This window comes from Nylanderia fulva, unplaced genomic scaffold (genome assembly GCF_048542155.1).
Source record: "Nylanderia fulva isolate GAGA-0341 unplaced genomic scaffold, ASM4854215v1 Scaffold29, whole genome shotgun sequence".
In the NCBI taxonomy this organism is placed as follows: Eukaryota; Metazoa; Arthropoda; class Insecta; order Hymenoptera; family Formicidae; genus Nylanderia; species Nylanderia fulva.
Window position 1 is genome coordinate 177,096 of NW_028190358.1, and position 21,181 is coordinate 198,276.

At 28.9% G+C, this 21,181-nt stretch overlaps 5 protein-coding genes across 8 annotated transcripts; 1 reads left to right on the top strand and 4 right to left on the bottom strand.

Annotated features, from left to right (window-relative positions):
- Window positions 1-327: 327 nt before the first annotated feature.
- Window positions 328-2,181, top strand: Snap29 (Synaptosomal-associated protein 29kDa). Its single transcript, XM_029305530.2, has 2 exons — window positions 328-870; window positions 1,161-2,181. The coding sequence occupies exons 1-2, from the start codon at window positions 607-609 to the stop codon at window positions 1,683-1,685; spliced, it is 789 nt and encodes a 262-aa protein (XP_029161363.2). The 5' UTR covers window positions 328-606; the 3' UTR covers window positions 1,686-2,181.
- A 686-nt stretch (window positions 2,182-2,867) lies between these two features.
- LOC114933125 (uncharacterized) lies at window positions 2,868-7,843 on the bottom strand. The gene is made up of 6 exons (XM_029305606.2): window positions 7,679-7,843; window positions 6,851-7,031; window positions 6,316-6,530; window positions 4,792-5,876; window positions 4,107-4,230; window positions 2,868-3,197 (listed from the first exon to the last, which is right to left on the bottom strand). Exons 1-4 carry the CDS (start codon window positions 7,691-7,693, stop codon window positions 5,718-5,720), a joined length of 570 nt encoding a protein of 189 aa, XP_029161439.1. The 5' UTR covers window positions 7,694-7,843; the 3' UTR covers window positions 2,868-3,197; window positions 4,107-4,230; window positions 4,792-5,717.
- Window positions 7,844-8,590: 747 nt separating this feature from the next.
- LOC114933123 (alpha-tocopherol transfer protein-like) lies at window positions 8,591-13,450 on the bottom strand. 3 transcript variants are annotated; one of them, XM_029305603.2, is made up of 4 exons: window positions 13,122-13,450; window positions 10,344-10,651; window positions 9,836-10,199; window positions 8,591-9,158 (listed from the first exon to the last, which is right to left on the bottom strand). In XM_029305603.2, exons 2-4 carry the CDS (start codon window positions 10,625-10,627, stop codon window positions 8,901-8,903), a joined length of 906 nt encoding a protein of 301 aa, XP_029161436.1. In that variant the 5' UTR covers window positions 10,628-10,651; window positions 13,122-13,450; the 3' UTR covers window positions 8,591-8,900. The 3 variants fall into 3 exon arrangements, with proteins under 3 accessions (XP_029161436.1, XP_085340153.1, XP_029161438.1); XM_085484027.1 differs by lacking the exon at window positions 13,122-13,450 and adding an exon at window positions 11,214-11,333; XM_029305605.2 differs by lacking the exon at window positions 13,122-13,450 and adding an exon at window positions 10,733-10,860.
- A 57-nt stretch (window positions 13,451-13,507) lies between these two features.
- Window positions 13,508-17,070, bottom strand: LOC114933053 (alpha-tocopherol transfer protein-like). 2 transcript variants are annotated; one of them, XM_085484026.1, is made up of 4 exons: window positions 16,910-17,070; window positions 15,597-16,004; window positions 14,823-15,186; window positions 13,508-14,595 (listed from the first exon to the last, which is right to left on the bottom strand). In XM_085484026.1, the coding sequence occupies exons 2-4, from the start codon at window positions 15,878-15,880 to the stop codon at window positions 14,338-14,340; spliced, it is 906 nt and encodes a 301-aa protein (XP_085340152.1). In that variant the 5' UTR covers window positions 15,881-16,004; window positions 16,910-17,070; the 3' UTR covers window positions 13,508-14,337. The 2 variants fall into 2 exon arrangements, with proteins under 2 accessions (XP_085340152.1, XP_085340151.1); XM_085484025.1 differs by having other exon boundaries at window positions 16,852-17,070.
- Window positions 17,071-17,619: 549 nt separating this feature from the next.
- On the bottom strand, window positions 17,620-21,125 carry LOC146722658 (alpha-tocopherol transfer protein-like). The gene is made up of 3 exons (XM_085484037.1): window positions 18,862-21,125; window positions 18,207-18,570; window positions 17,620-17,980 (listed from the first exon to the last, which is right to left on the bottom strand). The coding sequence occupies exons 1-3, from the start codon at window positions 19,143-19,145 to the stop codon at window positions 17,723-17,725; spliced, it is 906 nt and encodes a 301-aa protein (XP_085340163.1). The 5' UTR covers window positions 19,146-21,125; the 3' UTR covers window positions 17,620-17,722.
- Window positions 21,126-21,181: the final 56 nt, after the last annotated feature.

Below are 21,181 nucleotides of genomic sequence, written 5' to 3' on the forward strand. Positions count from 1 at the left end.
ATATTTTTGAGATCTACACTAGGCATTTTCGAATGCATCGTGCCTAGATATTTTTGTATTATGACTGTTGGTTAAATTGTTAAATATATTTTATTTTTGACGGTACATTTTCGAACGCAGTCTCGGAGAGAACTCTGTTCGAGTTGCAGTATATCATAGATACAAGGTTTTATGCAGGATTCATTCTATGTCCGACATCCGCGATTATATTATTACATTTATCCGATATTCGATATCTAATAAAAGTGTGTTTTTTAATTATTCTAATTATTAGTAATATTTTGAGATCCTAGAAACGCGAAAGGTTTCTATTGGATATCAGATATATCGTATCGATATATCGGATCTCGAATGTAGTATGAATCTGCATTATGTTATATCAACGCATGCGCAGTTTCCTTCGCATCTAGAAATCCGAAACTCGGTTGTGGGAGTTGTGTCGTGCATTCTCGATTCTCGTGATACGATATACGATATGTATAATATACATTGATATCTTGTCATCGGAGAAGCGTCGAGCGAAAAAGGATAAACGGACGTCGAGAATAAATTCGACCGAAAGGTCCGCCGATCTCGTGCGTAGCGAAAAGTCGAATCGAATAAATAATGGCAGGTCATAATTATCTGAGCGATCCGAAGAATCCGTTCTTTTCGTTGGAAGACGACATAGACGATGAGACATTTCTGAAGAGTGCGCCCCCCAGGAATTTCCCTGCTGGGCATTATCAGAATTTTGACGATGACATGACACAGAAACGTCAACAATTGGTGCAACGTAAGAAAGAAATAGAGGAACGCACCATACAATCTTCGGAAAGATCCGTCTCGCTTTTGAGAGATTCTGAACAAATTGGCGTAGCTACAGCTGAGGTAACGATATATCAGTCTGTACATTGTATCACCGTTGTACAGATAGTACAACCAATATCGCGAGATATATATGAAACATACGATAAGCATAAAGCCTGTTTTACAATTGTATAAACGTAGATGTAAGTTGTATGTTTGCCAACGGTAGTAATGGTTTACAACTGCTTTTTACGACATCGTACAACCAAACACATCTGCATTTGTAGAACAGGCTTAAGATAATTCTAACACAATGTGTTTTGCTTGGCCAGTGATATATGATACATTTAATATTTAATTTCTGCTTTCAGGAATTAATTAGACAAAGAGAACAATTGCAGAGAACAGAAAAGAGACTAGATGATATTAATAGCACATTAAGATTTAGTCAGAAACATATACAGGGCATAAAGAGTGTCTTTGGTAGTCTAAAAAATTATCTCAGTGGTAAATCTCTGGATGCGCCAATACCATCGACAAAATTATCAGAGTCTTCCAGTTCTGGATCCATAACATCCCCTGCGCTATCCAATACGTTAGAACAAGTACAAAGCAACATTAGCAATTCATATTCATCATCAAAGATACAAGAAAGTTACAACGACAACAATCGTGAAGATATTAAGCCTGCCAATGACAGAGTAACCAGAGCTTTAGAGCAAAATCTAAGTGAGATGAGCGGATCATTGGCGAGATTGAAACATCTGGCAATTGGTTTATCCGAAGAAATAGACTCACAAAACGATCTGATTGATAATATTACTGATAAAACTGAAAACGCAGATATAATGTTGCAACAACAAAATAAAGACATGTTACATTTATTGAAGAAATAAATTAGAAGACCGTTATATATCAGAGATTTCGTTTATAAAACAAAATATTAACTATACTTTTACAAAGTATAAACATAATACAATGAAGTGAATCTTTGAGGCATTAATTTATACTGTCGAATCTGGGTACTTATTATGAAACTGTTTGAAAAGGTTTCCGATTGAAATAATTTTATTTTTTCCTAGATAATATAATGTAAGAAATCTAGAGAAAAATAAAATTTTTCTAATCAGAAATGTTTCCAAATAGATACATAATAGCTGCCCTGAGATGTATCAATCATGTAATTATGTTATGCAACAAGTTTTATAGAGTTTTTCATAAAATAATTGCGCAATCTTTATAATATAATGATACAGTAATAGAATGAGTGTCAATATATCATCCTAGAGAAAGAATCCATTTTGAGAATGATTGTCGATACTATAAGAATACAGGCAATATCTTTATACAATGTACAAATACAAATGATTATAATCCTTGAAAAACTTTCAATTATTTGTCAAGATTTTGTAGGTTTTTGAGATGAAAACTTTCTGTGATAAGCACCCATATTCGTAATTCTATTCCAAGTTAATTCTTTAATTTATTATCAATATAAAAGTACATGATTTTTATATATTTTATATATATGCAAATATGCACACACATTTTTATATAATACTGAAAATGATCGTTAATTATCTCAATGTTATTTTGATTATCTTTAATTTTTAATAAAGCTATGTGTATATAGTGCATAAATTATAAATTATTTATATGTATGTGATTCAGTTCTTTTTGTAAAGATATTCAAAATACTCGATGTTAAAGTGAATCTCTACAAGCACTTTTCAAAATTATGCTTATAATCTTTTATAGTTTAGAAATCATATATATATATATATATATATATATATATATGCACTATGTATATAAAAGATAGTTTATATAAGAAAGCAGATTTATGAAATTAAGTAATAGTATATATATAGAGGACAATAATTGTGTATAATTATAATTTTTCAATTTTTCAATTTTGTTCTTTTTTTTTTTTTTTATAGATATTAAGATTATGAACAATTATATGAGAAAATCGCATATTGTTACATTAATTTACATGCAAGAAAAATATATATGTGTACGAGTAAAATTACACCTATATTATGACTGCCAGGATTATTTAATAAAAATCCATACAATTTTGTTTTTTTGTTATTTATTAAGCCAAAACATTTACTATTTGTTAATATTATAAAAATAATAATTTGAAAATGTTGCTTTGTTTATTTCTTGTTTATGTTTATTTAATTTTTATATTATATAATTAGTTTTGAAAACTTTTAAGTACAATGTAAAGTTATGAAGCATGCGGAAAATCATGATGAATAACTTTTTCACATGTATTTCTATACTTTGTCTTTAGAAAAATATATAGAGAAATCGATTTATATTATTCATTGTACATAATAATTTTAGATTCTTCTAGATATTTTAATCCATCGTCATAAAACTTCTCCATTGTCTTCTACCTAAAACATGATTAATTGAATTTTATTATATTTGTAATTTAAAAATGCGTGTGCGCTAGCGTGTGTGTATATGTATAAATTGATATATACAAAAAAGAGGAATTAAAAATAATCAATATACACGAAGTTTAAACTTTGCACAGAGAATACATGTGTGTATACAGTTAAAAACTTCAAGTTTAAACTATTATTGAAAAATCGGACTTAAATAAAATAAATTTTTTCGTACTGACAGATGTCATGTGATCACAATAAATGACAAATTGGTATCTTTATAATCTTTAAACAAGTGATATTTTTGCTAAAAATGAGTATCGAAATTGTCAGTATGAAAAGATATCTTTTAATTGGAAAATAATTAATATAAGAGTGCGTCTCTTTGAAACGTTTGGTAATTTTGCGCGCATAAATACAATAATAAGTTCAATTTGATAGATATAATTGTTTAAATCAATATAAAAAGTGTATTCGTATACCAATAATAGAATAAAAAAATTAAAAATAAACAAAATTAAACTATAAAAATAATAAAATGTAAATAAAAAATAAATTAAAAATTAAACCAATAACTGTAAAATGGAAGTGCTTAATAAATAAAGTTAGGAAAAATTAATAGGTGAGTGACATTGCTCGAACATAAATCAAATATATGTAATTGAATGTAATTAAAGTAAATTTCGCTTTATTTTTTATGGAAAAGTGATTTTATGGCATTGCTTGATTTACAATTAAAATCCATAGAGACAAAATAAAGTAAATATAACGAGGGGAAAGAAAGATAAAAGGCGAGAGAAGAGAGAGATAAAAGAATAAAGAGAGAAGTGTGTGTGTGTGTGTGTGTGTAAATTAATCCGTTTAAATTATTATTTAAGAATGTACTACACATTATTAGAGAGAATTTAATTTTACTCATTTATGTAGATGCTGCGGTAGTAGTAGTCCCTCTGTTCCTACAAGCTACTTTACTCTGTCCTGTAAGCGCAGAAGTTGGATTCCCTGGGGATTGATTTCCAATGCTCATGCACATCGATGCCTAGAAGAAAAAGTAAGTAATATAAGATAAGTATATATTGTAAATAACATGCAATAATATAAATTCTTCTATCGTACTAAATTTGCATCAAATATTTCGTGTTTTAATGACATTATAACTCCTATAGATATATATCAAGGAGTTAATGTCATTTTTATTATCAAAAAATGTATATATATATATATATATATATATATATATATATAATATTTTAATATTTACTAATATATATATATATAATTTAATATTTTACATTGTTATATATAGAATTTCATATAAAAAATTTGAGAAATGTATAGAAATGCACACATTATAGATACTTGAAACTTTATTTATCTCTCCTAATATTTGATTTTTTCTTTTTTCAGATTTTAGTTTTTTGCTCTTATTGAGACATAATTTATTGTTATACATACACAGGAAATAAATTTAAAAGTTTTAATTTATTTATAGATTCCGTGTGTATATGTAAAAATTTTTATTTTATGAAACTTTTTAAATGTTTTAAATGTGCTTATTTATATTTTTGAATTGCGTGACAAAAATATATATTATTCCTACCGCGATGCACAGCAAAAAGAAACAAAATAGTTGGCTCAGGAACTTCATCTTTCATCAAGATACTCACTCGAACTAATGTCGCTTTTGGTGTAGCTTGGTCGTTTTTATATCATACAAAATAATTGTGTGTTTGTTAAATTATCATTTTTCATTATCTTTTATCGGCAATTTTTTTGTTTAGCGCAATAGCATTTCCGGCATTTAAAAATGACGACGTGTATGTAACTATTCGCGTTACTGCTCTCTCGTAATCAGATTGTTAAATTTGCGAATAATTATATGTCAAAAGAAGAAATACAACATATGGAGTAATTATTTATCTGCAGTGCATTATTTATATCTTTGTTGTTTATTGGAATATTTATGGGGAATACGCAATAATTTTGTAATTATAATATCTTACAAGTTGATAAGAAATAAATTTAAATTCTGTTTCAGAAGATAAAAAAAACAATTTGTATGAAAATTTAATTTTCCGTTTGATTCTACAATTATTATTACAATTTTTATTATTATAAATGTATATTGATCTTTTATTTTTCGCATTATCTATCATAAATTCTAGATTCGTTTATAAAACACGACACTCATTTTACTATAGCATATTTAATGTTTTATATTTTTTCTTTTTCTATGCCTCTAAAGTCTTTTATTATCCGTATACATGTTGAGGACTGTGAGAGTATAAAATAACTATAGTCTTATATATTTACACAAGAAGCACATATTATTATATTATAGATTAGCAAAGATTAGAAATTTTTATTCGTAAGTCATCGAACGAAAACATTTCTCTATTATTCGAATCAGCTTAAGAAAATCATTATATGTGAGCATTTCGATGACATCACGCGTAATATATATTTCTTGTTATTAGAATATACACTACGTGTCGGACGTGATGCCAACACGTGCATAATACGCGATTAACGTGTCCGATGATCATCAACGTCATTGGCAACGGAAGTCGCTTCATAAGCCAGTCGTTCAGCTTCCCTCTGCGCGGCAATCGCCGCGTGTTGTTCCACGATCCTGTGGTACAATTCGTTGTGCATGTCCTTCGCTCTTGCTACGCTGGCTGAATCCTATGGAGTAATTAAGTCAAGTAACGAAGTAAAGTATAAGGAAAGGTATAAGAAAAAACAAATAAAACTGCGCGAGCGATTTAATCAAACTATTTATCCAAAAAATATTCCAATTCTTGAAAAATGTAAACACGCGTATTTTTCAGAAAAATAATTAAATCGCTTATTCATATTTCTTATATTATGATCAGTTTTAGAAAATTATTACTGATTATATATAATTATCGTTATTTACAATCTTAAACAATCGGTGTATTAGATATACGTACATAAAATTCTTCAAACGCGTTAAAAAATAAAAAAAAAAGATATGGATTTTGTCTTCTTTTCCAAGAAATTGTAATTTTTAAATATGATTGAAAATTAAATGATTTGAAAATGAAATCCTCCTTTTTTTTATCTTTGATGCATTATATCAATGAATGTATAAAACAATTACCCGTGGCAAATTTACTGGAATATTATGAGCATTTGCTTCTGCAATTTTTTGGTAAAGACGCATATGTTGCTCCTTAGCCAATCTTACAGCTTCCGAATCGACAGGTTGAGCAAAAGTGTCTTCAAAGTTGATTAATGCAGGATGAAATCCATTTTTGTCAGCTCTGTACTCGACTGTTCGTACTTTGTACTTTGGATCAACATACGAATATGTTCCTGAAAGAGATACACGTTTATTTATTAAAATGATTGCACTATACAATCTTCTTTCTAATTATAGTAGCATTAAAGATTTTTTCCGTTTACTATCTGACGAATCAATAATTATTTTGCATTAGAATTAATTTCCTGTTACAATTTCTGCGTCTTTTTTGCACTTGGATTAAATAGAAAAAGATTCGTGATCGATGAAGAATCATGGTATAATCTTAATGAGCAAGTTTGAAACATTGAGACAGATTAGAAAATAAAGCTTTAGATCCGCATCGTCCCTGAACAATTTGAATGATGTATATATATTTATAAACTGCAATTACCATAAATAATTCCATCTCCACCTCCGACTTCTTGATGAACCCGATCAATGTGTCCCGGGTATCGTCCTGCTTCATATTGGAAACTGTACGGTTTTGGAGGTAATGTTGTGGTCGTTGTCTGGTATTCCGATAAAATATGTGATACATCCGCCAAGCAAATGTTAACCAATGCGGTGACTATCTATAATTTAATACACAATATATATTAATAACGCCAAATAATATTGTAATCTTAATCGTGTAAATTTTCTGTATATACAGTTATATCTAAAGTTTGAGATTAAATTTAAAAGATATAATTTTGGCAAAAGTATTTTATTTTTTTTTTTAGAAAGTTTTTAAAATATTTTGTGATGAAATTCTACATATACAATTTAACTACTAATAATCAGAGTGATAAAATTTTGACGATTTATTCAATTTATTAGAGGAAAACTAATGATATCTGATGATATATTAGTCATTATATTGCAAAGGACGCGGCAACATAGCGAATACGTATTATTAAAATTCCAAGGCGAATTGTGAAATCATTTGGTTTCATCATAAAAAGCACTGCGTGTATTAATTTGGAAGAATCTTTTCACATGGAATCATTTATTCGCGGATAATCTTGTGATTATTTTCTTACTTTATTTTAAATAATTTCGTGTTAAAAACATTGTATTATTACCGTATTTAACTTATTTACAATGACATATATCTATATAAAAAAATATATATGCAGAAATTTATCGCAAGAAACATATCTAATATCATTAAATTCAAGGCGCAAAGATGCATTTAAAATTTATATTATTAATAAATGATAAATTTATACATACTTACTATTAAACGTTTCATTACGAGATGAAGTCTGGATTGTTTATCAGGATCGATATGTTCGCATACGAGTGTTGTCGTTTACTGCGCGGATAGTTTGATGGTGAAAGTATTATAAGAAACTGTCGAAAAGGAGATATTGTAAAGGTCTCTCCACACCACGATGCAACTTGTATACATATACATATATGTATACATTCAAACTGATACATAAAATGTGAGCGAGACGAAAGTTATAAATAGAAATTATTGCTGCTTTTTATTAGCGTATTTTTTTATTCGCTATATTTTTTTATTCAGGCATAATCAATTATGTTGATTAGATTTAAAATGATTATATTAACGGTTAATAATGTATCGTGCATTTCTTATAGGTACTATTATAGATATTAATTTGTTTGTCACGATTAAAAGTTGTGACGTTTCACGTCTCGCGTTTTAATAATAAAATGTCATGCATTGTGTGAAGAGATACATACACGATAATTTCAAATCAGAGAGATCAGTCCATTATTAATCATGCAGTTGGTTACGTAAAAGTAGAATATTGTGCAACTGTGTCATTATGTTATTGCCACATGAGATAATACAAGATTTGAAGACAAAAAACAAGTATTTTTAATTATGTGTGTGTGCATCTATATATATATATATATATATAAAGCATGATTTAAAATTCTTTCTGATGTAAAAAGTTTTTTGATATAACTGTGAAGAGAGATTAAATCTTCATTATCTTGCTTAAAAATAGCGGTCGATAGTAAAATTCGGTCATGGTTTCTTCTATACGGCTTATTTTATGTGACTGTCAAGGTAATCAAGTCTACAGTAAGATTATAAAAATATTGCATATAAAAATAAAGTATCGTAGAGATGAAAAATATAGGCACGAAGGATAAATAAGCAATCTGATTAAAGTAATATGATATTAATAATGTTTTAATTGCTATAATTAAACTTTTAGTGCAATTGTATAATGTGTTTTTTTATTATATATATGTTATATTTAATATATAATTTTTCAACGATTATTAATTAGAATATCACGTGTTGCTACCGCTACACTGTATATTCAATGCTATATTGATACTGAAATACTGCTAAATATTAGTGTATAATATGATAAATGTGTATTGTTAGACTATATTTTTATCTTCGGACATTGGATTATCTCGAAGATAAAAACGCAAAGTGCGTATTAAAAGATTGAAAGATTATTATTATTCCATTAATCAATCTCGAGCTTCTTAAAGCTTCCTTCAACGCCAAATAAATCTGTCGCTGTCTTTGCCTTGCCAGGTCGCAGAGCTTCATTGACGCGATGATTAGCCTCTTCCTCTTGAAACCAAGCAACGTGATCTTCCAATCTCTTTACCTGCTTGTCGCATAATTCCTGTATCGGGCCGGCTTTACCGCCCGATTCATTCGGAAGAACTTCGAGTGGTACGAATTTCTCCAAAGTGTCATTTGTGGTATGCATGTGAAACTAGAATTTACACATGTAATTAATATAAAACGTATGCTTTTTATATACTTGTGCTTGCTTATTTTATTTTTTTAACAACTATAAAGGATATAGGTACATATATAAATATACATATACGAAGAATGCAATTTATATCGCGCGCGTGATATATTTAATCAGTAAAGTGTAAATTATATTGTATTTTAAAACACGCATATTCTCTTGAAAAGAATTATGTATGTTATTATTTTTCGTTTTTTAAAATATAGATTCGCTTTCAGATCTCTTAATTCATGCTGATATATACAGGGTGTTTCTGAAACTATGTCAGAGATTTAAAGATATTCTACGGATTAAAATAAAAAAAAAGTTCCTATCATCCTAAACATTGATTTAAAAATGCTTTTCTTTGGAGTTATATAGCTCATAAAATTGGGGAAAAAATCGAAAAGTGTATTATAATAGCTTTCGGAGATTTTTTCACAGATCGTTTTTTCACAGCGTAATAATTAGTAGTAAATACTTCATTTGAATGTAGTTTTGATAATTTGATCGGATTTTAAAAGGAAGATATGCTGATTTTTATTTTCGGACATATGTTTATAGGAACTTCTTTTTAGAATACTCCCATAAAATCTCTGTTATAGTTTTAGAAAGAACCTGTATAGATCTATTGTACGTATAATTTGATTTCTTACCATATCCATCAGCTGCTTTTTCATAAAGGGTCTCATCATGTTTAGAATAACATCGATTACCGGAGAAGCGTTCATAAAGTGAAAACCCTTGAGGCGGACAGGCAAACCGTCTTGTAAATAGTAAAGAAACTTTTTGAGTGCCATAGGACTCAAACGGCCAACGTGGCCGAAAGAAACGTTTTTCATGTCAAATAATATCACGTGGCCGTCACAGGTACCCTCCGTGTAGAGCCACAAATCTATTGTCATATTTAGCAATTTCATTGCATCGTTATAAACAAAGTGCGATGGCTCGCTATCCAGCAATCTTCCGAAGATGATTTTGTAGCCCTCTTTAGTAGATCCTTCCAAAATCTGTTGTGTTCTATTGATAATTGGATAATCTTTACTTTATACGCGAAATTTTTCTTGTACGAGACAATATTTATGTATGTATTTGTGTATGTATAATTTCTAAATAGATTAAATACAAAGAGAAAAAATCGTAAATACACACGCGTATACTTACACAACCTCCGACGCTTTTTTGAGCTCTTTGTTGTTTATAATATCCCGATTGCAAAAGAACTCAGGTACGTGACTTCTGACCGTGAAGAAGGTATCAATGGTACTCTTTGTTGGCTCCAATCGATAATAATTGCTGTGTAAGAACAATGCTAATTCGCTGTCTGATATTTTAGGCAGATGAGGCTGTTTTTCGCACCATTCTCTTAACATTTGTATATCTGCTTCTTTCAATTCAGGATTTCTTTTCAATTCTTCTTCAAATGGTACTAAATCTATCGAAGCCATGATTCACACTTTCCGCACTTCTTCCTGTATAGAGGATTGAAATTAATTAATATCTTTAGCAAAATTGCTGGCAAAATTGACTTGGTCATATGTGTTTTTGTTTACGTGTCTATTGCGATGAGCTAGTAAAATGAGTCACGCTTTTTTTCTGTAAGATGTCTAACAAAAGATCATAAACATTACAATAATGTCAAGCAATAAGAGCCAACTCGCAGATGACAGTGCGTTATCCTAACAAAACTAAATTTTTTGTTAGGATTAAGTATCTGTGCACAAGGCACCAAATTTTACTTGATCACGGCCAAGATTTAAAATATGAAATAATCTCATATTTGAAATTTAATTTCAATAATCCTTTCATCCCCCTACGGAAATAAGTAAATGCAAGAGAAAAATATAGATCCGAAAGTCGCTGAATCGGGAATCGAACCCGAGACCTTTCGCTTGCCGGGCGACTGCTCTTCCAACTGATGAGCTATTCAGATCCTTTCGATTCTATACTTTTCTCTGTTATATGTAATAATGTTGATAAACAAACGCGTTTAAGCCAGCGTGTATAATTACAATAATGTATTGAACTAATTACATATATTGTATATATACTATTACATATATATGTATACAATACATATATTACTCCCATGGACCGTGACCGTGAATCTTGAATCGCTCTGCGTCACATACCACTCACAACTAAAGCCGAAAAATAAATAACCCAATATCTTGGAAACCGGATTTAGTACCGGACTGGCCCGAGGACATATATATATGTATATATATATATATATATATATACATATACTATATATATATATATATATATACAGGGTGTCCCTAAAGTCCATTACCACCCCTAATATTTCGGAAATGAATCAAAATTTCGAAAAATTGCAAAACACGTGTTTGATCATTTCAAGGGGCTGCTTTTTTAAGGGGGTCGAAGGGAGTCGCCCCTCAAGGGGGTCCAAAGGGGGCGACCCCCCTTGAAAATCGATTTTTTGAAATTTTGATTCATTTCCGAAATATTAGGGTAACAGACTTTAGGGACATATGTATATAATATATATACATGCATATATATATATATATATATATACATGTATATATACATGTATATATACATGTATATATACATATACACATATAGAGTGTATTATTTTAACTTTCTTATTGAAATTTCTCGAAAATGAAAGGGCTTTTATCGAAACATTTTTCATATAAAAATTGTAGGATTTCGAGAGAGATATATGTATATCTTGTTATAAACATTTTATTCCAGGTAGTCTTATTCTAGGTAGAGATATATTTTCAAGATTTTAAGGTCATTACCTTTTTTAAACGAAACCACTATAATTTTTTACATAAGTCGATTCCTCATAATATTTGATAAAAAATTATTGGAGTGAAATAGTCAAAAAATGAATGGTTTACCTTACGAGATTCTATGCTTTATTCTGATATATTTTGACAAAAAAAAATGAAATCTCTTGTAATATATTCTCATGTAATATAAATTCATTTTTTTGATAATCTCAATGATTTTTTGTATAGATATATAATGAGATAAATCAATTGTGTAAGAAAAGTATAGTCTTATAAAAAATAATTTATTAAAAAGTAATTTAAAAAAATTGCAATTTGCAACGTGCAACTGCATAATTTCTTTCTTTTTTTTTAATAAATTAAAATCCTACAACTTTTGTTGATATGAAATATTTTTGGAAGTCTTGGTTTTCGAGAAATTTTAATCAAAAAGGTAAAATGGGACATTATGTATTTGTGTGTGTGTGTGTGTATGTAATGATTGTATATATAGATTATTAATTTACTATAAATTACAAATTAATTAAAAAATTAATTAAAATATATATCTTTATTAGAATGCGCATTTAGATAAATTTTATTTATTATAATGTGATAATCAAATAAAAAGATTCCTCTTAGTAACTCGTACTAATTGAAATCTGTGTTGATGAGATATACACTCTATGTTAGGCTATTAGATGCAATCTTATGATATAGGTGTAACTCATCATTAATTTATTCAATATTAGCGAATAACGCGTGTTCAGATGAATTAATTTTATCTCGAATATGTGCTAATTAGATAAAACAATTTTTTTCGATAATTCAAAGAATATTGATTGAGATCTACATTAAAATATATTGTATAATATATATATATATATATATATATATATATACATATATATATATATATATATACATATATATATATATATATATATATATATATATATACATATATATGCACACACACAATATATTTCAATGTAGATCTCAATCAATATTCTTCGAATTATCGAAAAAAATTGTTTTATCTAATATATATATATATATATATATATATATATATATATACTGTACAGTATGTGTTCTATTATTAGACACATTTTTTTATCATAGGCATATTTTATTAATTTACTCAATATTTATTAGCGAATAAACGCGCGTCTGAATGAATTCCCTTTACCTCGAATATGTTCTACAAGGATGCGATGAAAGGATGTCACTCGGTAACTCGAAGAGTACTGATTGAGATCTGTGCTGAAATATAATAGACTTCTTAAGTTGCACCCCGCGGGACCGAAATGTCAACAGATGAGTATAGCGTGACAGTAACGTGCCATTTTCGCGATGAATAGTATGGAAAACAACATACACGTTGAAAATTCATCATCGGTTTCATTAGACACCGAAGAAATGTCGAATACATAATTTTCCCAAGCAGCAGAAACGAGAAACATGCAATTTAAACAAGTGTGTGTGTGTGTATGTGTGTGTGTGTGTGCACATTTATAATGATATATATTTATGCATTTTTCATATATCATGTATGTACATATAATATAAGAGAGCTTTATAAGAAAAATATAACATATATTTATTCCAATCGGTGTCCAATACTTCTCGCAATAATATATATGCATACTATCGTATCATAATATCAATAATTCGTTACATATATAGTTCTATTTGAACACATATACACGTGTAAAATTCTACATGTGATAATTATATCTAACATCTTTTCATTATGCGCATGACTATACATATCTTGAGAAACATGTTTCTCACAAAAGTGAAACGTGTATGTCCTCGCTCGGTAAATCTATTGGAATGACATTAAGAGATATGCAAGTACATTGTGTGAAAATAATGTTTGTCATTGATATGGCAAAGGTTGCATCATTATATCTTAATAAATAAGTATTAAAACGAATGCAAGAAAAATAACATTGTTTTGTCAATTCACGATATATTTAGCGGTGAAGTCGACACGACTTGATAGATATATGATTCGTATTTTTAACATCAACAATGATAGAGAAAAGTATATATAAATTATATTTTATTAACAAAATAAATATATGTATTATCGCATCTGGCGCTATACCAGGTATCGTAAAATTTCGTAGAAAATTATAATCAAAGTTTAATGAAAAAGGCACAATAACTTGTGTTTTTTTTTACAATTATTTTATATAAGAATTTTTATTTTTTAAATTATAGGTTTTTTTGCAAGCTTTACGATTATATGATTAAACCCAGTGAGTTTATTTATTTTAAAAGAAGTGCACAATGTGAAATTCCTCTATAGATTTTTTCTGGAAAAGTATCTCTTCGATTGAATAATAATTATATAGAAGGCATACTCTATACTCTATCCCAAAATTATTTTTTGTGTCTCAATCTATTTCCAATTTTTTAAAAGTACCATCCACGCCGAACAAATCGTTGCAAGTTTGATTCTTGCCGATCCGCAATGATTCGTTTACTCGATTGATTTTTTCGTCTTCCAAAAACCATTCGTGGAAATTATTCAATTTTTTTACTTCCATATTCGATAATTCTTGAATAGTACCAGCTTTTCCGCCGAGTTCATTGGGCAGTGCTTCTATTGGAAAATACTTCCTTGTACTCTCCATTGATGTATGAAAGTGTATCTGAAAGAAATGAAGTGTTAAACATCTTCAACTGGTTTAATTAAATTACAATGTAATGCATCTTGTATAATATTTTTTAACTTAATAACTATTTTTGTTTATTTATCGATGTACAAATCTTTTAATTGCAATCACAGACAGAGTGTTGTCATTACAAAAATCCATAATTATATTGATGCGTTACGTAAAAGAAAATTAATTAAAAATATGTTGAATTAAAATCTTACCAACTTTATCAATTCTGCATTAATGAAAGGCTTAAGCATACTGTATAATAATTCGACAGCTGGTGACATGTTTAGGACATGAATCGCCTTTAGGCGCACCGGTAAAGCATTCTGTATATAATATGCAAATTTTTTTAAGGACATTAGATTTATACGTCCCACGTGTCCAAACGAGAAGCCAGTAGCATCGCCGATGTAGATGAATCCGGGACTCAAATCGTGGGTCCAAACCAATTTGTCGAATATCATGAAGCCAGCCTTTAGTTGATCATTGAAGTCGAAATTCGACGGATCACAATCGAAAAGTCGTCCCATCATTATGTTATAATTTTCCTTTGTTTTTTTCTCCAAATGAAGATGTGTCCTTTTGTTTTAACACACAAATAAATGTTACTATAATTATTGTATTTGAATTCAATTATGAGACTGCATTGCATTGCACCATAATTGTAGATTCAAATATTCAATATTTATATTCAATTTTCAAACTCTACTCAAAATTACAATCCGTTTCAATTCTTCATTTATAATACAAATTATTTTTATGCACAAGATTTTCACTTTTATATGATTAATTTAGATTATAATTTTATATTAGAAATTACTTATAAGAAGAAAGTTTATACATATTTTATATAATAGCTGAGATTTATTTATACAATATTTAGATAATAAATGATATACATATATAGATTATATATATATATATATATATATATATATATTTTTTTTTTAACTATCATCGATATCGAAAAAAACAAAATTTATACTTACACAATTTGAAAGGCTTTTTGTAGTTCTTTAACTTGAAGTAGATCTCTGTTGGAAAAAAATTCCGGCACGTGTGTCCTAACAGTAAAGTAATTCTCAATTGTGTTCTTCGTCGGCTCTATCTGATAGTAATTGCAGTGCAAAAATATAAAGAGCTGGATATCCTGCATTTTTGGTAAATGAGGTTGCTTGTCGCACCATTCTCTTAGAATCTGTACATCTGACATCTTCAGTTCGGGATTTTTCTTCATCTCTTCTTCCAGTGTCATGGATTTTACCATTGACATTGTTGAAATTCAGCTCAACCGTGGTACAAAATATACTTTGTTACAACCAGTATATATAAATTACGCTAAATAATACCGCACAGTCGAAGTCACGCGTGCAGCAGCGATGAGACACTCTGTGTATCTAGACGCAAATCGGACAGATAAAAGAATATCATAGTTTAATTTGTAAATTATATTAAATTATGAACCCGATGGACCAGACTTGACTCATCGTCAGAATCGAAAAGAGTTGCGAGTAGTCGGATAGAATCAACAAATCGAATACGTTATTAAAGCGTTCAATAACGACTGAAGCGTTCGAATTCTTACTTGCGAATTGTATAATAAGGAAAGTCTTTATTTTTTCTTTACTTGTATTATAAATGTAAATATTTTGCATCTTTTTATAATAAAGGCATACAAAGTCGATTCTCGCATGTAATCTTGTCGCTTTTTTGCGTTGCTGATTCGTTATCTCGATTCGCATAGTGTATTATATTCATATCAAACAGCTGTCATTGTCAAAGTTAATAGTTTGACAGTTGTTCTAAATAATATTAAATCAAAGCATATATGTAAATTAATGTGCAATAAGACATTGTTGATTCAAATCTGCTATAAATTTTTCTCCTTTATTATAGATAATCTATTAGAATTGCTTCTCACTTTATTTAATATACATATATTTACCCAGCCAGAAATGAATGATCAAATCGACGTCGAATCAACATCAATTCGATGGCGATTTACCCGATCGAATTGACATCGATTTTCAACGACGAATTGACATTGATTCGATATCATTTCTGGCTGGATATTCTTTAGTATAGGATGGTTATTTGAACATTTTGAATCATTAATTTTGTTAAATATAAATCAACTAAATCATTAAATTAATAGGGATTTTTATATAATTTTTTATTTTTTGCAAAAATAAGGAACACAATAGATATATATTTTAGAACGAACTTCTTCGTTGTTTCTCTCACTTGATCAATATTATATATGCTCTCACTTCAATATTACAATGCGATAAATTTGAATTACAAATTCTTCTTCTTCTTTTTTTTCTTTATACGTCGTCTGTTAGTTTGAACACTCACAAGATTGAAACTGCTTCATCTCTAATTGTAAGATAGAAACTACTATGAAACTTGCCCAACAGTCATAGTTAGCTTATTATAGTTTTTCTAACACGAGCATATATAGGTAATAGGTATATATATCGTAACAGCAAAGGAAGAAATTATATTCAGGTTTTATATGTTGCAATATAAAAACCTGTTACATCTTGATTGCCTTGACTTATCCACATCACGCGTATAGCAAAAGATAAGCGAGCAATCGCATTTTTTTTTAATTCGCCTTCTAATTGCTCGTTCGTATGACGAGTCATGCAAATTAAACAGTTCTAACGTACAGAGTATTGCAAAAACAATTGATTATGTCTTTAGGTAGATGATCTTTTAGTCAATTTTATTTCTTTAACAAAAGTATAAAAAAGTAATTATTTTTTCTGATAAAATGAGATTTCTTAATTGTTCTTCTTTTTTGACGCTATATACCTTTCTAATCGAAATTGATATCTCGTTAAAGTAATGATGTTGATTCTGTAAGACGCTCTATAATCGGCGTAAAAATGATTAATTAATCATAGAAAAACAACACTTTTACATAAGAGGTTTTTTTTTATTTCAGACGCAAAGTGCATGTTGTATGTCATTACATAAAATTGCATTGTAACATACAAAATAGAGTTTTGCATAAATAGAGTTGTATTATATTTTCCAAAAATGTACAACAGTGTGCTAAACAATTCTAAAAATTCATACTAATAATATACTAAATAATATATTCTGATCAATCTATATCGAGCTTCTTAAAGCTACCCTCTATGCCAAACAAATCGCTCGCCGATTTACTATTGCCGATCCTCAACGCTTCGTTTACACGACGAGTTGCTTCGTCCATCAAAAACCATTCGCGATAGTCCTCGAGCTTCTTCACTTCAATTTCGGCAAGGTCGTACATGGAACCGGCTTTTCCACCTATCTCGTTCGGTAACGCGTCTACCGGAATGTGTTCGGCAGCACTTTTTAGCGATGAATGAAAATGTATCTAAAAAAGTTGAGTAAATTGAGAAAAAATTCCTTTGAGTGTAAAATAAAGAAATATTGGTATAAATCAGTTTAATTTTTATTGCGAGTTTTTTGCTGCTATCAATAAATTATGGATACGCGAAAATATTTCTCGTTAATATGAGATAAGCATTGTATAAATTCTATTTACATACATATAAGCTAGGTCTGCTCAACATTAATGTGTTTTCATTTTGAATATTTACCATATCTATCATCTCTTTTTTCATAAATGGTTTCATCATATTCATTAGCAATTCCATAGCGGGTGGCGCATTTAACAAATGGATTCCCATCAGACGTATTGGCGCTGCCTCTTGTATGTAATATAAATATTTTTTGAGACCCAAAGGGCTAAGTCGCGTAAGGTGACCAAAGGATAGTCCGCTAGCATCGGCCAAATAAATGTATCCGTTATTCGTACCCTCAGTCAGAAACCATATGTCGGTCACCATTAGGAAATATTTAACATTGTCATTGTAGACGAAACGAGAAGAATCGGTGTCCAGAAATGCACCGTACATGATTTTATACCCATCCTTTGTTATTTTTTTTAAGGGAAGATTAGCTCTATTTTAAATAAAAAATTATTGTATTTTAATTTTAAATTATTATATTTTAATATATTAGATATATTATATAAAACATTGATTGAGATATATGTCTGAGAAAATATTAGAAGTATAATTTTCTTAAATATACAATTTGTATAATTTTTATTTCATTTTCTACGTGCGGATTTTAAGAGAAATACACATGTATAAAATACTTGTAGTTTAAAATATTATATAAATTGTTACTACACACATATATATATATGAACAAATTTTATGCTACTAAAATTAAAAATTATATGCTTACGCAATTTTGAAAGCTTGTCGCAGATCTTTTCCCCCGAGTGGATCCCGATTGGAAAAAAATTCTGGTACATGCGTCCTAGTCGTGTAATAATTCTCAATTGTGTTCTTTGTCGGTTCCATTCGATAATAGTTACTATGAAGAAACATTGCAAGGAAGCTGTCTTCAATCTTTGGCAAGTGCGGTTGCTTCTCGCACCATTCTTTCAGTGATTGTATATCTGATAGCTTCAATTGGGGATTTTTCTTCAATTCTTCTTCCAGTGTCACGGATTTTACCATTGACATTGTTGAAATTCAGCTCAACCGTGGTACAAAATATATTTTGTTACAACCAGTATATATAAATAATACCGCACAGTCGAAATCACGCGTGCAGCAGCGATGAGACACTCTGTGTATCTAGACCCGAATCGGACAGATAAAAGAATATCATATAGTTCAATTTGTAAATTATATTAATAATTAAAGAATCAACAGTATAATTTGTAAATTATATTAAATTATGAACCCGATGGACCAGACTTGACTCATCGTCAGAATCGAAAAGAGTCGCGAGTAGTCGGATAGAATCAACAAATCGAATACGTTATTAAAGCGTTCAATAACGACTGAAGCGTTCGAATTCTTACTAGGTTTGCGAATTGTATAAGAAAAATCTTTATTTTTTCTTTACTTCCATTATAAATGTAAACATTTTGCATCTGTTTATAATAAAAGGCATCCAAAATCGATTCTCACATGTAATCTTGCCGCTTTTTTGCGTTGCTGATTCGTTGTCTCGATTCGCATAGTGTATTATATTCATATCAAACAGCTGTCATTGCTAAGATTAATAGTTTGACAGTTGTTCTAAATAATATTAAATCAAAGCATATAAATTTGCGTGAGAAACACGGACATAAAAGTGTAAGATATATCATATTATAAATTTATGTTATAAATTGATTTATACAATACCATTGAATAATTCATTGTACATATATTAACTTGTGTGTATCATACTTTTTAAGAAAAGGCAAAAAGTCACCAAGTACACTTGCGCCAGTAAAACATTACCCGTTGCAAACCCATGTAAAATCGTAATAATTAAAAAAATAATAATAATACAAAAATACAAAATTATAAATTAATAGAAAAATTAAAAAATAAAAAATTTTAATTTAAAAAACTTGGCACTGCTAAAGCGCAAAGCGCGCGCTTGTGTTGTCTAGTGATATAAAATATAAATATATTTTCCTTTAAGAAACGTCATCGGTGATTACTGTCACCGTTGTTTTACACGTGCTATACACATACATAATATACATGCAAAAAAATATAATGGTATAGTACCACACGCATATACATGTACACAACACATGCAATTCTAATGATAATAATCATGTACAGTGACCCGCTCATTAAAAGATTGCGCTGGTGGGGCTCTGAGATTTGACAGAAAGTGAAAGCACGGCAAGATAAAGTTTATTTTAAAATTAACTTTAACATATTGTTAAATTTAGCAGTGCCAAGTTTTTTTAATTAAAATTTTTTATTTTTTATTTGTCTTATTTTCTAATTTTTCTATTAATTTATAATTTTGTATTTTTGTATTATTCTTTTTTTAATTATTACGATTTTACATCGGTTTGCAATGGGTAATTTTTCACTGGCGCGAGTGTACTTCGCGGCTTTTTGCCTTTTCTTAAAAAGTATGATACACACAAGTTAATATATGTACATACATAAATTATTCAATGGTATTGTATAAATCAATTATAACATCAATTTATAATACGATATTATCTTACACTTTTATGTCCGTGTTTCTCACGCAATTTCTTTCAAAGCTATATAGCAAAGATGTTATGAACAATTCAAAGATCTAGCGAATACTGCTAGAATACTCTTTTACCGCGAGTGTACGAGTCTAATTTGTATTATAAACCAATCGTAATTAGAGTAGCGTGCATGAAATTATGCATTGTGTAACTTCTGGGCCTTATAAGATAGTAATGCATACATCAAGGTTTCAGTAGCGCGTATTTATAACAACCGGAGAGAAACAATTAAAATGAGTTAATAAACGTATATGTATGTACATATAATAAACCATAATAATTTATCGAATAACTTAATTATGTAACTATACATATATATAGTAAATTATGTGTGTGTATATAGTGCAAAGTAAGTTATTATTATTAAAGTAATTAAATATAAATTAAATTACATTTTTTCTTTTTTTTTATTTATCTGTACAAAAATATAATCCGAGTTACAATAATAAAAAGAAATGATCGATTAACATGAGAATATGATCTTTTACTATATATATTTGA